We start from the raw sequence: 18,071 nt of genomic DNA, 5'->3' as shown, positions 1-18,071 counted from the left end.
ATACGACAAAACAATTACTCTTTAATGCTCTTTAAAATGGATTCAACTATTTTATTTTATTTTATTTATTTATTTTTTTAAGGATAGAAGTGAGACATACTTTATTTCATAAATTGAGATTAATTTTATACACAGAAAAATAGCTGTTAGTAAAATTATGATGGGGTTTAATAAACCCAAATACATTCAGAAAGTTCAGGATTCAACTACTTGAAACATAAAAAAATAAGTATGTATAATAATGATGTTCATGTAGTAGTTTTATGAAACATTTAAAATACAAAACTGCATATGTGGCCGTGACCAAGACATTGCTTATCTCTGCACCTCCACCTTATATTAAGTAATATTAATTACAAATATATCTGTCCACTGACAAGAAAATAGAAACTTTATTTTGTGTAGGCCTACAGTAAACTCAGGTCACAGGTCAGTCAGAGATGAGTGACTCTTTCCCATAACCTGATTTTCATTTCAAAATTACAATAATAATTTCCACATCAAATTTTACTCTGCCAGATTAAAGTTTTTATGTATTTAAGGATTCTAAAATATAGCACATAATTTCCCTTGTTAAGAAGCTATATAAACATGGTAAAAAAATTCATCACTTTCATCACATGCCATACAGTATTTACAAATTGATGGCTTAGATTCAAATGAAATTTCTTAAACAATAATAAATATATTCTGCCTTCTCGCAAATTCATAAAGGCAGATTTCATTACCTTCAGAATACTGGTCATAAAGACTGATGAACCCATAAGAATAAAAATCATAAGCCCAGTAACCCTTTGCTCCCGAATGCCAAGAAATTTGGGTTGTTCTCCTGGAGCTGAACATTCTGATTCCAGTTTTAGGCTGTTGACATGAGTGATGGAGAGGACAGTGGCAGCCACAAACCACGGCAGGCCCATGATGGAGCACACACCAAGCATGACAGCCACCATTAATAGATCCAGATGGTACCCACAACCTTTCTGTTAAGAGAAAGAAAAGAGGATTCTCATACTACCTGAATTTGGCATAGAGACCAATGACACCACCACCATGGAATAGTAAAGAATAGAAAAGAGATACTATCTTGAATCTTGTATAACTGATTCTAAAATGCAAAATAAATTTAAAAGATAACAGTCTCAAAATACATAATCCACTTAAAGAAAAGTTGCAGGTGTTCCTACTGCAATTATGATTATAGTGGCTTCTACATATTTTAGTAGGTTTAATGTAAGTCTGGCTTAATGGTACATTAGTTTCCATTCTATTTCTATTGAATAGGTAAAGTCATTATCAAATACAGTCACTTCACTTTGGTTCCTTAAATGGGCAGGTTCATTTGCAATTCATATGTCTAGTCTTTCATCATTAATTCATACGAAAAATATTGAGCACCAATTATATACCAGGCATCAGGCTGAGAAACAAAGTATGGGCTGTGTCCACAGCAGAGCTAAGAATGGCCTGGTTATGACTAGAAACCACTTCCTGACAATACCCAAGAAGCCTTTCTGCTAAGATCTCCTAAAGAAAAAACTCTTCTTAAACCCTCAGTTTCCAATTGCCCTGTTTTGCCTCAATGGCTGACTTTTAGTTGGAAAAATAATATCATAGAACCTAAACTTCCATATATACTCGTCTTTATCTTAATATATTACTACTGCATCTTGTTCTCATCTGTTTCAGTTTCAGCACTGGAAAAATCTGGCCTCTCCTTAAAGTGATCCTTAAAGTGATCGTTTTTGTGTTTTCTATCTCCTCTATGATCCTCCTGTGCTATCACTGGCCTCCGGATGTTGCACACTTCGGAGCTTTCTTGAACAAAGCAGGAAATGTAAATGAGGAAAAATGGGTGCAAGGGACATGTGGAGGTGTGGGGACCTGGAGACTGCTCCGTAGGGGAGGGTGATTAGCTAAGAGTTCTCTGAGGAGACAAATTGACCAATGGGGAAGAACCGAGTTACCCTCTTCCTCCATCCGCCATAGGAAATTGACAGGGTAAAGCCTCAGAGGCAGCAAATGCTACTTTACATTCCAGCTCTTAATGATTACTTCATGAGAGGTAGTGTAATAAAGTGCTTAAGGGTATAAGTTCTGGAGACAGGTGGCCTGGAATCAAATGCTGGCTCAACCAGTGATCTTGGGCAAATCATTTAACTTCTTGTGCTTCTGTTTCCCTATCTGAAAAATGGTGATGATAACAGGAGACATCTTGCTGGGTTGTTGTGAGAATTGAATAATTTGCAAATGATTTTGCACATCATTTAGAACAATGTCTGATATATTAGTAAGTACCCAGTAAATGTTAGGGGCTATTATATTCTAGCAGTTAAACAATACATTTTTCTTTTGTACTCACTTGTTTCAAGGATCCTCAGTAAAAATATATAAATGTTTCTTAAGGGCAGGTAAACTTGTCATACAATTTCTCAGTATATCTCAGTTTTTAGTGCAATCATTGACATACAATAAGCAATCAAAAAGTTACGGATTGACTTTTTTTAAAAGGAAATATGCATTATTGAAACAGTTTTTAGAATCAAACAGGTATAATTTTAAAATAAATATAGCTGTTAAATTTATTATTATGAACACGAGCAAAAATTACCAATTATTCTAGAGGAATAACTTTGGCTTTTCTTACAGGCAGTTTTACCAAGCTGCAAGCAGTTTCTAGTTAATCTGAAAGCTATTATAGCCTGGAGGGTGAAACATACTGAGTATTTGATGTGTATCTGTCATGGCAGTGTTTTCTTTCTGCTATTTTATTTTGTTGTTTTATTAAGAAAATCACCCTTAAAATCGGTTGTACTTCCTTCCCTTTCTGCTTATCCCTGCCAAATTATAGAAGTGTAGGAGATGACAGCGAGGAGAAAATGAGAGATACCACATAAGGACCTTTTCCTCCTGCCTTGTCACCAATTCCGTGGCACCCCTCCTTGGGTCAGCTTAGCTGGGGCAATGCTCCAGTTCACCCAAATGCCTAAACTCAATTTCCCTTGTGAATATGACTCTAGAAACTTTTTTTGCTAGTAACTCAGGAGAGGTTTTCATTCTTAAGAGATGGAGGGTGGGAAGAGAAACACCCTGGTGTCAGCATGACCAAAAAGTGTAACTAGCTTCACTAGGGCCATACTCTGGTCCCCTGGTCCTTTTGCAGAACATTTTGGAAAATGTAGTTGCATAGAACTCAAATTTTAGTCCCATTAAAGGACCACAACTTAACCAGTTAGAGGAGTGTTTTGTCCTAGGAACTCTGGAGTGTGAAGAATATAGAACAGCGAAGGACCTGACCCTTAAGCCTCCACCGCTGAGGCAATACAATGTGAATGGTGCCCCCTGGGCAGTTTTGCAAAGTTGTGGTACTGCTAAGAGAGAATGGAAGAGGTGCTAGTAGCTGAGAGGTAAACAATAGAGGAGGGCAAAGGACATGGGGCCTTGAGAGTCAGGCTTGTGCCTTTAGCACAATCTGGACTCTCCCAGGGTCCATGTTCCCTATGGCTTAATAATATGAGGAAGGCCTTCTTCATGAGAGCGATTTCCTACAGCTCTTGTCTTAGTGTTTTAAAAATATGATACAAATGTAAACAGTGGGATTCTAGATTGCAGGAAGCAGACAAAATAATGCTTTCCGAGGGAATAATTTCCTTTTTAAACTTAGAAAGCTAGGTTTGTAAAGTCCAAGTAGATAATAAAAACAAAAATACAATTTCCCCCTGATTATGTTATACAACAATGGAAGCATCTTAATTTAATGTGAATCAAAGGAAATAAAGCAGTTCTGGCACTTCCACTAATTAATCATTATCCTTCTTCTTGCCTTTCATTTAAAATGTCTTTAAAAACATGGTCTTTGTAACCATATTATTAGCTGATAGGCATGCCAGCCAAAGGGAAGTATCCCTTTGTCAGAGAGAGAACTGTGCACCTTCTAACATATTTCTGTAGATTTTTTTTCTGAAATAAAGACAGAACCAGCACTTCTATTCTCACATTCATCCATGAATCACGGGAAATGGACATATGGGAGGAAAAGGGAGCATAGCAACAGGTGATGCTGCACCAGACCCCACTAAAACCAACATGCAGCAAGACAAGAGGCCAGCCAAGAGGACCATCTGATACCCAGATGCCACTGCTGAAAAAATTCGTCTCAAAGCTTGGCAGCAATTTCCTGCATCTGTCAAGTTAACCACATAAAAGACTATAGATTGACATGAAGAACCAGGCTGACAAAGAGGGCAAAAAAGAACATATCAAATGCCATAATCATCAAGAGAATGTAGTGCCAAATGAATGTTGCAAATGCATCCATTTACTCAAGTGATCTGGAATTGTATTGCTGTTTATTAAAAATGATGTCAAAAGAAGCCTGAACTGTCTACAGAAACATGCAGAAAAGCCCACGGTTGTATCTTAACAGAAACTTGCTTTTCTGAAATATAATATCTATCTATCCACTTTTAGAGAATGTACTTTTTTTAAAAAGTGGATATTTTTAATGCTTTTCAAAGGGATTCAGTTAACCAATGCTTATTCCACTTCTCTAGGGAAGAAACAAACAAATGAGAAATGCTAGAGAGAGTATGAATTCACATCTATATACAATATAGATGAAATCTGCATTCTCAAGTTTTTACATTTGCAACTTCTGATACTTTTGAGTGACCCAAAGGATCATGAGGTGCAGTGCTAATCTTGCTAATCTTGAAATTCTTCATTCTGAGGGAGGAGTTAGTCACTTAGCCTGTGAGTTGGGGCTAGAGTCTTTAGCTCAACACAGCTTTATTACGTATGCAGTAACACTCACAAAATGATAAAGAGATTTTTAATGGCAGGAAAAAATCCTCTAAAAGAAAACCAACTACTGGATTTGGTAATGGAAGTGAAGAAAAAGTGAAAAGATCTAAAATATAAGTTTGGGAGAGATAAAGAATGAAATGATGAATTTCTAGGTGACTCGGATATGTGATGTAGACTTAGATACATGATGTGGCCTCTACCAGGTGCTTGATACAGAAGCTAGAAATCATCATTCATTAAACTATCTCAGGGAATGCTCCAACCAAGGCAAAAATGGGTTTTCAAGGGAGAAAAGAAAATAAGTAAAAGCTGAAAATGTGGTTAACTTGTGGTCTGGGGATATATTCAAGAAACATGTGTCTTTTTGTGACAATGTGGTTCAAGTTAAAGCCAGAGACTGTGCAAACACTTCAGGGAAGCAACAGGCGGGAGAGCGGCTATGGAACAAACCGTTACTCTGAGTAAAGAACATTCTGAGAAAGTGATTTTTTGCTGTTATTAACAGGAAAATCAGTAGCAGCAGACCACACTGTAGTGAAGCTTAGAGAAGAAAAGGGTTAAAGGCCAAAAAAAAAAAAAAGTGTTCGGTGTAGATAAAATATGTCTTCACTGGAAGGAAATTACTTGGCAAATATACATATCCAAGGAGGAGAATGGGGTGTTCAGACTCACAGTGGCCAAGAAAAGACTAACTCTTCTGCTTGTGGCAATGTAGCAAAGTTTATGATTAAGCCAGATTTGCTGTTTACTAAATCCAGGCTATTAAGGGGTAAAATATGAATCTTTTGATTACATAGCCATTTGTACAATAAAAAGTAATGTACAAATAATGTAATATAGTTTAATAATATAGTCTCAAGTTTGTTTCAGTGACAAAAATATTAAATGCTTTAGTTCTACATTTAATTTTATAAATGCAGATACTTGAAAAGACCACTTAAAGAATGCTTTATTATATTTTAGCTATTCTATACAATATGTAAAGGGGAGATAAATATAGCATATTTGTTGAGCTGGAGCTTTGGAAAGTCCGTGAATGTCAAGGGCCTACCATGGGCTTATGAAGAACAAGGAGCAGGCAATATGTGATTTATAAGGTGGAGAGATCTGGAAACAGCAAGCACACTGGACAGCCAAAAAGGTAACATCACCCTGGGCAATTCTTCATTTACTTCCACATTCTGTTTTAATGATTCCACTAATATTTAGAAAAAAATTTTACAGGGAAAATTTCTCAGTTAAATCAGTGATATTTCTAATTATAAAAGCCAAAAAAAAAAAACCAACAACTTCCTTTGAAAGGGAAACAATGATTACATAGCTTACTTTCTTTCTAAAACAGGAGTCTTTTAGTTCATTTTAAAACATGTGCCATACAAGGAAATATATATACTGTCATTAAAAATGATAATGCAGATTTATATTTATATTGTTGGCATTGGATAATTACCATTATAATGCTCTTATGTAAAAACAACAAGCAACATATGTAGTATGAAAATACATATTTTGGTATATAATAAAAACAGAAATGGGAAAAATAGAGATGATTTCAGTTTTAAAAAATAAACTGGTGTCTAGGAAAAATGTTTTCCTACTTCTTAGAGAGTAGCAGACGAACAGCATTCAACATTAATTTCTTAACACTGGTTTTATAGATCTACTTAATCAACTACATAACTTTAATAATTAAGTTGTGGTGGTATTTGCTTTTGCAGAAGGCTGATAATTTAAAAGGAAATAATGTTTTTGAATGATTGATATTAAATAAGTTGACTACTAATTTGGAAATCTGAATTTCTTGTTTTGAGAGCTGTAAATGATTTAAAGTTTCTAATATTGAATAATGTAGTTCAGCAGTATTTTGGAGCCAGCTCATACAGACTTATAAGGACCAACTGTTTAATTTTCAAATTTTTTCCTGCCAATTGATGTCACTTTGGTAGCTTGAAATGGACCACAATGGGAGTATTCATATCATGAAAATCGGCAAACATTATAAATCAGGGTATTTCTTTTTATACACAGAGGACTGGTAAACATGTACCAGCACATCACTGGTCTAGTTCCCAAGACTTCATGTGATATTTTTGTAGAATACATCTTTAATAATCAAAACATTTTTTGACAAAAACAAGAAGTGAATATGAACTCATTTTAAAAAAGGTTTTGAGCACGCTTAAGTTACTTTCTACAAAGATAAAAAAGAATACTCTTTAAGAGAGACACAAATTCTCCCCAATATAATAGACAAAATTCCTTTTCAGTAAGATTTACTACAAATAACTGTGCTTTCTTATACTTATGTCATTACTACTTCCCGTCAAATAGCTCAATCAATCTGATTTTTAAATCTTTCTAACAAATATACTTAAAAATTCTATAAAGTATGATTTCTGTTGCTCTGACAATGAAACTTTTCCTAGAGTTTAAAGAGTATGTGAAGATAGCTGGCAATTATCCCATGATACCAGAAAAAACAAGATTGTGCCTGTTCTGTTTTTGTAAGGTTTGATTCAGAGTACTTTTAACCATTCGATGATTTTTTTTATTTTATTTAACATATTCCTATAAATGATAGTGCTCACGTTACACATCTCAGACAAATTGCACACCAGTGAACAGCTAATTATTCACAGTTGCAAAATGGCAGGGTCAGAATATAATAAATAAGATACATTCATATTTATTCTCTTTGGAAAAGAAAGTCATTAAAATCTGCACTAAAACTCAACAAAGATGTCACAAACTACAACATTTATGACTGGGTTTTGATGTCATAGACATTGTAGATGGAGGAACGACTAAAGAAAATGAGAATTATTTGAAGATGTAATTGGTTCCAAAATGAATGCAATCTAATAGACATACTTAGGGTCAAATAGAGAAACAGAAGAACCCCAGACGTAAGACAAATTGGTAAAGCTACACTTCACCGAAATAGACTATTTCATTACAATGTGTTAAACATGGTGAAGAAAGCTAGAACTTTGGCAATGTTTTTAAATTTTAAGTCCTGGAGGTAGGGTTCCAGAGTTCAGAGCTCAGCCAAGTGCTATAAATAAATAAATTAATAATTAATTAATTAATTTTAAACATGATCATAAGACAAAGTACCATGAATATAGAAAATAAAATTATGAATCTGAAAATATTTTAATATTTCACTATGCAAATGACTATAGAATACAAAGTATAGTAAACATCAGTATAAAGTATAATTGACATCAGTTGAATCACAATGATTTACATTAAAATGGATGTTAAAATATACCTTTAGCTTATGCTCTTTTCTGTTGATGATGACGGCTGTAATCTGTTGGTCCATGAAAATTAGAATAGTACAAAGTAAAGCTGGAATAATAGCAGCTATTACTGTCCACCATGGATTTGGACCTAAAGGTGTAACAAACCAGCCACGATCATCTCTTGTGGGCTGTGAAAAATTAAAGAATGCACAGTTATTCACTGGATTAATGAATACCTAATAAAATTGGCTTACAGATAATACCAGGAAAGCCCTAATTATAAACTGATATGCCAAGTGAATTATATATTTAATAATAATAATATTCAGAAAGCATTTAAAGGTACCAGACACTATTGTAAGTGCTTTAAATATTTTTAACTCATTTTTTTTCTTCACTGTTGTGAAGAAGATACAGATAAGGAAACTGAGGCATAGAGAGGTTCAGTAAATTTTTCAAGGTCCCAAAGCTAGTAAGTGGGGGAGATAGGATTTCAACTCTGACAGACTGACTCACAAATTTGTGTTCTCAATCAATACCTATATTAAATAAAATCATATTAATATTTATCATTTTTGATTGGCAAATTTATTTACATTTACAAATATCACATTGACCACTGTGTATAACTCTTATTTTAGATATGTATCCAGGTCACTATGTAAAAATGTCAAAAAGACGTTTGGTCATATCATGGGCTCAGGGAAAGGTTCAAATATGGCTGGTGCCTGAGATGAGTCCCAAAGGAAATCATTTTGACAATTCTTTGAGGAAGTCCCTAGCTCTTTTTGATAGGTGAGAAAACAGGCTCAGAGAGGTAAAGTAACTGGCCCAAAGTTTCATAGTTAGTAACATGGTCTGAACTCTATTCCAGACCTAATTTTATCTGTTTTCAAGCCCTATCCACTGTGCATTACCCTTACTTTCAAAATGCTTCCTTATCTTTTAAGAATATAGATATTCCCACTGGAATAATTGACAGAAAAGCTTTTCAAGCTGCCTCTAGGTTTCCATTTCTGTGATTTCTATTTTTTTAATATTAGGCCAAAATTTTAGTCATGCTGTGGGCATTTTATTTACTGTTATATTAATCTATATTCTTTATATTTTCATGAAAATCCCAAGTACTAGGGTTATAGCCATCATCTGAATAAAAATTAGATCTACAGAGATGGAGAGATGATAGTAAATCCTATGATAACTTCACCTTGAAAACACTTGGTACTTGTAGTTTTGGAGATGGGATCCCAATGGCATAGTCAATTAAAACCATACACAGAATCGTAAGAAAGACAGCAAAGTCGCTCACTATGGATCGAACCTAAACATAATGAAAACACTTGTCACTTGAAGGAACAATAAATAGTGAAGAATACTCAGGAACATAATCTAGAATCACACTTTATAAACACTTTATGACATAATATCATAATATTATATTTTATGCATACTATGATATTACTGCTAACTCTTGCCATATTTATATTTATGTATCTCTGTCATTAGGATGAATACACACTCAACATGTTCAAAATGAGGCATTATGGAATAGCTACAATGGTGATTGTGCTGTTTTCAGTATTTATTTAAAATCTAAGTTTATTATGGGAATCTTGAGTGATACAATACCACTACATCAGCCGTGCTGATAAAAATGTAAGTTTATTATGAATTCCAGTATGTGAATATTTATTTCACAGAATAAGGTTGCATGGCTAGAATTTTGCTATAGTTTAGTACTCTTTCTCAGGTAGGTAACATTTTAATATGGTAAACCTGAAATACCATAAAATAAAATTATCTATTTTTATTGAAGAAGCATAATATTTTAGTTAGTTTATCTGAGCTACAAGTATGGCAGCAGGTAATTTGCACAATAGAGTAAGCAAATTTAAAAGTTATTCTATGTAAGCCAGTTTTTAAAGCCATTTCTCTTTTATAAAGCCTGCATTGAGAAAAATTCTTAAACAACAATCAACAAGATCTGCCTTTTATTAGGCTGCCTTTATGACACACACAGAAACACATACAAAGTGCAGGAGTTTGATACAAAAAACAAATTCAATATTAATCAAATTAAGCTTTGGGGGGAAAGAAATGAATCTTCCACCTTACGGAAAGAAGAGGTAAGAAAAACAGAAGTTTCTGTCAAACAGCAGTTCTTAAAACATTTTCCCAGAGTAGAATTTTCATCACAATTTTTAGCTCATCCCTAAAAAGCTTGTTTTCTTGTTTCTTTTCTTTCTTTTTCTTTTCTCCTTCCTTCCTTCCTCAATCCCTCCTTTCCTCCCTCCCTCCTTCCCTCCCTCCCTCCCTTCCTTCCTTCCTTCTTTTTTGGCTGAGTCAGACCTTATAGGTGTTACTTTGCAGTGTTAAATATTGAACTAAGCTGTTTCTCTGTTTACTTTCCTTTCCAAATATGCAGATGCAAACGTGGTAGGTTAGACAGAAGGACTGACACTTTAAAAATGAAAAAGAGGCCAGTGTTCCAATGAGTCTTGCAGGGGCTTTCCCAATTACAGAATGTAACAGTGGCTCCTATGAGGTGTCTGTCAGGCTGGAATAGTTCCCGCTGTTCACTGGGCAAGAAAGTGACAATCAGTAATGCAGTGTGTGCTTTTGAGTTCCAAAAATGAAAGTGGGAAAGTGGGAGTTTACCTCTGGGATTTGAAGTTAGGAGATAAGCCTGGAGGGAATGTGTACTCCTAGCACTGTATCACAAAATGCTTTCTCTTACCTCCCTCACCATGCCCACTCCTAATCTGGCAGCTCAATCACACAAAAACCTTTTAGTGGCTCCTTTAATGACAGCAATAGCTCTTTCTTTTGTCCTAAAACACACATGACTCCATAACATGCTTTATGTTGGTTCACATTTTGATCAGAAAAATTGTAGTCTTGAGTACCTTGGTTGGAAAATAGCGGCTAGTCTTGAACTGCTTCAGTGTGGCTGACAGAGTAACTGTGGAAAAGAACAGGATCACTGACCAAAATAGAACATCTGGAACATATGGGTGCTCGTGGCCACAGGCTCGTCCAACATACTCTCCATGCAATGATTTGCATTCCTGCCAGAGGAAGTAAAACAAATGGAGCTATTAAGAAAGAAAGGTGGACACGTTTCTTTCAGAAAACTAACATCTTAAGAGCACTTGCAGTTGAGTTGCTGAAGTTGTTCAGTTATGGTTCCTATTTGGTTAGGTAGTGAGCAATATGAACCACTTCTAAAATTCTTGCCTTTTCAAATTAAGTTTAAATCTATAAAACTAACTGATTTATCCATCACCATCTTAATGAATTTTCACATCAACCCTATAAAATAGGTAGTTGTTATTATTTCTATTTAATGTCTGAGGAAACTGAGGTGTAGAGAAGTTAAGTAATTGGCTATGGGCTCACCGCTGCTGAGTGGCAGCAGCGTTGTGATACAAACATGATATTCCTTTGGTGGGAATATTATTAAAGAAGAACAATGATTTTGTAGAATTATCTAGTCCAAAAGCTCCCAAGAAAGGTGAGAAAAGCAACAAAAAACTGTGATACATTATTACTGGAGTGAAACTGAAAGTCAAAGATGGGGCTCAAATTTAAATTATAGAACAAAAGAGAAAAAGTTAGTATAGGAGCAATGCAAAGTTCATATTTACTATGACTTCTTCATGGTCTTTTTTTTTTTTCCTGGTATTTATTTTATAAGCCTCTGAAGGATCATTTCTAATTGCTGCCTTAGCCATGAGGTGGCAGCAAAGTCAAAAAAATTTCCTTTCTTGGAGGAAAAAAAAAGCATTTTAAACATTAATATTTTGAAATTAAAACTTTTTAAAAACGTTTTGCTTTTTACTATCTTAATTTAAAGATTAGAACACTAAATTTTAATTTTTTATTTCAAAACAGAGAAAAGAATGGTTTAAGTGATCCAGTGACCTTGTTAGTACTTGAGACATCTGGACCTGAACAGAAACCGAATTGTGCCATATACTTAGAGATCTTAGAGAAAAATACGGACTAACGGACTGATCACCAAAAGAGACTGTCCAATGAACAAAGCTTCAGGCCCTGGAGTCCTTGTATAGCAGAAAACAAATACCTTCAAATGATTCTAGACTAAATCACAGATTGTTACATGGTTATCCAAAAACAAACTAGTAAAACCTACTTGGGGCAGCTACCCCTAAGGCTAGGATTCTTGAGAAATATTGTTTGTATACTTTATAATTATCTAAAACAATTCCATTCCCTTTTCTAATCTAACTTCAAATGCTACATTCTTTGCTAGCTAAAGTTGATTTCCAATTATCTATGTTAATATAGAGCAACAATGACTTGGCTAATTGAAAAACCAAAGAAAAATCCCCCAGGCCTTAATTATAGCTTTAATTTTCCTTCTCTCAAAACTCTGTTAAAATAGATAAAGTAGCAAAAATGAATCCTTGAATTTTTTAGTCCCGTCTCTTGCCCCTTGTCCAGAGATACTAGTATAGCAATTACTAAGCAAAGTAATGGTTAAGAAGACTGGATAAATACAAAGAGGAGCTAGAAGCTCTGTTGTAAACACATCATCTAAATTTTTTTTTTTTTTTTTTGCAGTATGCGGGCCTCTCACTGTTGTGGCCTCTCCCTTTGCGGAGCACAGGCTCCGGACGCACAGGCGCAGCGGCCATAGCTCACGGGCCCAGCCGCTCCGCGGCATGTGGGATCTTCCCAGACCGGGGCACGAACCCGTGTCCCCTGCATCGGCAGGCGGACTCTCAACCACTGCGCCACCAGGGAAGCCCCATTATCTAAATATTTGTGATCAGTCTTTTGTGCAGATATAAAAGTCCTCCAAGTCTTGGACTTGGCTGGGTCTTGTTCTCAATTCTTAGGAACATAGACACTATTTAAAGGATCATTTAACTGTCTTATAAGCTATAATACATTGCCAATAGCTTGCCTAGTTACTTTAATTCAAAGCAAATTTGAAAAGTGTATTCATTTTTTCTTCCTTCTAGGGGGACAGTATGCTATTTAAAAAGGAAAAATTGTGAACTACTAAATTCTACATTTATTTTCTGGTTTATACTAACTGTACCTTTAACACACACACACACACACACACACACACACGGAAGAACAGCGATGCTGGCAGACAGTGGAGACCGATGCAGATGGGATGGGACAGGAGGGACGGGTAGGACAGCTTTGCGCTTGCGGAGGAGTTTGATAAACAGGAGTGATGAGTGTACCTTTAACACACACACACACACACACACACACACACACACACACACACACACACACAAGTACTGAAATTTGGAAGAGAAAACTAAATCCAAATCCTGTTCTCTTATTTTGAGTCTCACATATGGTTTCACTTACAAAAATGAAAAAATGCTTGTTGACAAACTCATTTCTACTAATTATTCTTTAACACATTCTAAGTTTCAGCAGTGTTATAAGTTGGTAAAAATTAAGTTTGATAAAATAAGAAATTAAAGTTGGCATTAGTGTCCTGCCCCTTACTTATATATAAGCTAAATATGTAATTCTGGCACTAAAATGATTCTTAACCAATTGCTAGTTAATTGCTTGTGAATATTTTAAACCTCGCCTAGGAATTCCTTTATAATGACAGATTTTGAGATACTGCTAAAAATATATATAAACATAGAAACCTAAGTGTTCTAGCTTGCTATAAAACACTTGAATTAGGCATTATTCACAATAGCCAAGATATGGAAATAACCTAGATGTCTGTCAATGGATGAATGGATTAAGAAAATGTAGTATAAATATATAACGGAATATCATTCCCTTAAAAAGGAAGGAAATCCTGCCATTGCAACAACATGGATGAATCTGGAGGACATTATGCTGACTGATATAAGCCAGACACAGAAAGACAAACACTGTATGATTAAACTTACATGTGGAATCTGAAAAAGTCAAACTCAGAAGCAGAGAGTAGAATGATGGTTACCAATGGCTGGGGAGAGGGGAAAAATGGGGAAATATTGGTAGAAGGGTACAAAGTTTCACTTATGCAGGATGAATAAATTATGAAGAGCTAATGTATAACATGGTGACTATGGTTAATAATATTGCATTAAGTAATTGAAATTTGCTGAGAGAGTAGATCTTAATTGTTTTCACCAAAAAAAAAAAAAGGTAACTATTGAGGTGATGGATATGTTAATTAGCTTGATTGCGGTAATCATTCACGTCCTATACATATACCGAAACATCATATTGTATACCTTAAATATACACAATTTTTATATGTCAATTATACCTCAATAAAGCTGGAAAACAAAATAAACCAAAACAAGACATTTACATTAAATAGTAAATTTGTGATTTGAGACGATTTTTCAAAATGATAATTAAATATTTATTGAACACTTATTATGCATACAGCTGTTTGGGAGAATCAAAGAAAACTAAAGTTCTTTGCCCTTGCTGAGTTAGCAAGGTATAAATTACAATTCATGAGATATGTAACAATTCAATTAAAAATTATCATGTGAATAATATACAAAGTAAATATTACATGACTATTTTTACAAAACTAGTTATAATAGCCATTAGCACAGTGCTTTATTAATACAATGTTTTTGATGATACTAATGGTTATGCTGAGGAAAGAAATCCCAGAATAACAATTAAGACAAAAAAATTTTTTGGCCCTCATTGACTTAAAACTTGTAAGATTTTTTCATTATGTAGCATTCCCTTTGGTGATAAATGCTATTTCTGGTCAAGATCAGCAATTACCTATTGCAAAAACTGCTTTTAACTAATGAAAAATAAAATGAACATTTCTGCCAGAAAGTTAACTCCTAGTACAGAACTTAAAGAAAAAAATCACAGTGCTAGATTTGCTTTGATTGCAAAATAATTTTCACTGTACTCTGCTTGACCCTAAAACTTCTAATATTTAAAATTAACTCATGGCTAGTTAGATCAGTTGTTCTATGAGTCTCTTCGAAAGTTATGATTCAGGGTTTGCTACTACATGGAATGAATATTATTATTTAATATTAAATTATTCAAGACTATAAAACACAGAGTAAATTATCATGTTAAATAATTTAGAGATGAGATTATTGGGTTACTGTATTGTAGGGGACACCAAGATGAGGGAAAAAAGCAAGGGACTCAAGATGTAATATTTTTATAGTTTACAAAAGGGAAATATACGGCTTCCCTGGTGGCGCAGTGGTTGAGAGTCCGCCTGCCGATGCAGGGGACACGGGTTCGTGCCCCGGTTCGGGAGGATCCCACATGCGGCGGAGCGGCTGGGCCCGTGAGGCATGGCCGCTGAGCCTGCGCGTCCGGAGCCTGTGCTCCGCAACGGGAGAGGCCACAACAGTGAGAGGCCCGCGTAACGAAAAAAAAAAAAAAAAAAGGGAAATATAAATGGAAGATGCACTGCTGAATGGATCAACCACAATCCCATGTCTAAATTCTGAATAACTGTAGCATTCTTTCTTGTTCAGCTCATCATTTCTTTTATTGATCAATTTAAATGGCTCTCTGAAAGGAAACAGTTTGGTAATGTTATTTTTTCTAAGAAAAAATAGGACAGAATAAATGTTAACTATAACAGAAGAAAACAACAAAAGTAAGTGAAGGCTTATTTTAGAGCAAATGACTAGCATAAGAGGAAAGGTAGTAAAATATAGGTCAAGATAGAATTTTAAACAGAAGGTAAGTAATTTGATTTTGATTCTGAAAGAAAATATTTAATGAGGAAAATTGAGAAAATAGGCAATAGGTCAAGTGCTCTTACAAGAATCATGCTTAGAGTTTTATAATATTTGTACAACAAAAAAGATTTCTATGTGTCACTAACTGGCTCACTTACTAAATGATGTTTTTCATAAAATGAACTAGAATTTATATAGTTTTATGCCCATGGTTATAATGGGATTTGAGCTTATATGGGTAGATAAAGTGGCAGAAGCTTTGGATTGTAATGTTTGTAACTGGGAAGAATAGAGAAGAAACTAGAATGACTCAGATTTTAATACTTATTAAAACCAGAACACTTTCGATTTTTCCAATTATGAGATTTGATTGACCAGAAGTAAAGGATGCAAATGTAGATGGAAAAGGAGGTGCACAAATATTGCAAGAGATTAAGAAGAATTGAGAAATTCAGCTATGAGGGGGAAAAAAGATACCACAGAAAAAGAGGAAAGCCAAAAATATTTTTAAAGGCATAAGATTTAACTTTGATAGGTGAAAAATATGTTGCCATTCTCTTTCTTGAATGGAGGATAAAGAGAAAATGGAAGTAAGAAAATCTTCCTGAGGGAGGTGCCAGAATTTTATTAAGAAAAGTGACTTTTGTTTTCCCAAAAAGTTCAATATTTACACTAAAATATCAACAAACATCCCCTCCCCCTTAACATATTCTGAACAGCTGGAGCAGTATTACAAAGTAAAGTAAAAGCATTCTGGGTTCTTTACACAGAAGGCTGACTTAGTTCTGCCATACGGTTTCATTTAGGTCAACACTACTCCTATTTAATGTGCTTTCAGTTAATCTAGTCACATTATGCCATATATGTGTGCTTTCATAGTAACTCAGGCCTAATAACTACTGGAAAAACTTAATAATGAAAGAAAACCCCAGTATACTTATACATACTTGAAATGAATGAAATCAAAACCATCACTTTTATAATAGTATTTGTTTAAAACACTTAACTTAGTGTCAATGATTCATTCAAAAAGTCAATAAAAGCCCTTATAGTAATAAGTTTCAAGGTATGACCTATTTTTCTTTTTTAAAAATTAATTAATTTATTAATTTATGGCTGCATTGGGTCTTTGTTGCTGCATGCGGGCTTTCTCTAGTTGCGGCGAGCGGGTTGTGGTGTGCCGGCTTCTCATTGCAGTGGCTTCTCTTGTTGCAGAGCATGGACTCTATGCGCACGGGCTCAGTAGTTGTGGCTTCTGAGCTCTAGAGCGCAGGCTCGGTAGTTGTAGCACACGAGCTTAGTTGCTCCGTGGCATGTGGGATCTTCCTGGACCAGGGCTCAACCCCATGTCCCCTGCATTGGCAGGCGGATTCTTAACCACTGTGCCACCAGGGAAGTCTATGACTTATTTTTCAATGTTTCACTTACCGACACAGTTAGGTTCTCCCAAATTATGTCAGAGGCGGAAATATTGGACTCCCTCCATTCCTTCAATGTATCATTGCTAGGATTATGTGGTTCCACACAGTTACACCTGCAAAGGCAAAACAGTGTCTTTTGTTAAGTATCTGTTTGTCACCATACTTAAAACAAATGTGTGATGGGTCCTTCTTCCCCAGCCATAGCCTTCCTCCATCTGAGAGGTAAGTAGGTAGGTCATCCTAAACTCCAAAACACACTATTTTCAGACAGAAGTATAGATATATTGCGAGGACATTAGATCACTTCTAATGTTTCCTGGAATGAGAGGTCATTCCCTCTGTGTCCACATCAGAGGAAATTTTTTAAAGTGTCGGTTAGAACACAGGGTTTTTGAGGCCTTTTAAACCGAGATGCTTTCTAGACCTTACAACAACCATTTGCCTCTAAATTATAAGTCAAGTGGGAAAAAATGATAAACATCCAAATGTATTATTATAATTTACTTATTTTTATTAATACTGTATAACCATATCAATTAAAATTGGAGTTTATAATTCATATTTTAGAGATCATTTAGAATTTTGCAATGTAATTTAAAATTAAAGCTAGGTTGAAGCAAGAACCCTAGGTATTTCAGGATATACTTTCTTTGTGATGAGTGATAGTTCTATTAAAAAATCAAACAATCAGTATGCAAAAGATTTTTGAGTAGCTACTACATATAAGGTAACATGATGAATGCTGGGTGGGGTAAGAGCAGAGAGAATAGGAAAAAGTTGGGCAAAGTGGTACTATTATGTAATAAAAAACAGCTTTTGATCTCATGTTCTTTATAACTTTGTAAGTAAATGAGAAGACAAAAGCAAAGATTATCAACAAGTTAATTGTCTTAGATGTTAACTTCAATTTA

The 18,071-nt window shown here is 34.8% G+C and overlaps 1 protein-coding gene across 2 annotated transcripts in view; it reads right to left on the bottom strand.

Annotated features, from left to right (window-relative positions):
- Positions 1-18,071, bottom strand: part of SLC4A10 (solute carrier family 4 member 10) — a 226,922-nt gene that overhangs the window by 24,133 nt on the left and 184,718 nt on the right. For both annotated transcript variants that reach the window (XM_024122229.1, XM_024122230.1), the window contains 5 exons: positions 17,168-17,273; positions 10,958-11,119; positions 9,259-9,372; positions 8,078-8,239; positions 729-980 (listed from right to left, as the gene is read on the bottom strand). In XM_024122229.1, the coding sequence (XP_023977997.1) occupies positions 729-980; positions 8,078-8,239; positions 9,259-9,372; positions 10,958-11,119; positions 17,168-17,273 (796 nt within the window). The remainder of the gene's footprint in view (positions 1-728; positions 981-8,077; positions 8,240-9,258; positions 9,373-10,957; positions 11,120-17,167; positions 17,274-18,071) is intronic.

This window comes from Physeter macrocephalus, chromosome 2 (assembly GCF_002837175.3).
Source record: "Physeter macrocephalus isolate SW-GA chromosome 2, ASM283717v5, whole genome shotgun sequence".
Lineage (NCBI taxonomy): Eukaryota > Metazoa > Chordata > Mammalia > Artiodactyla > Physeteridae > Physeter > Physeter macrocephalus.
The sequence above is the reverse complement of the archived record's forward strand: the minus strand, read 5'-3'. Positions and strand labels throughout refer to the sequence as shown.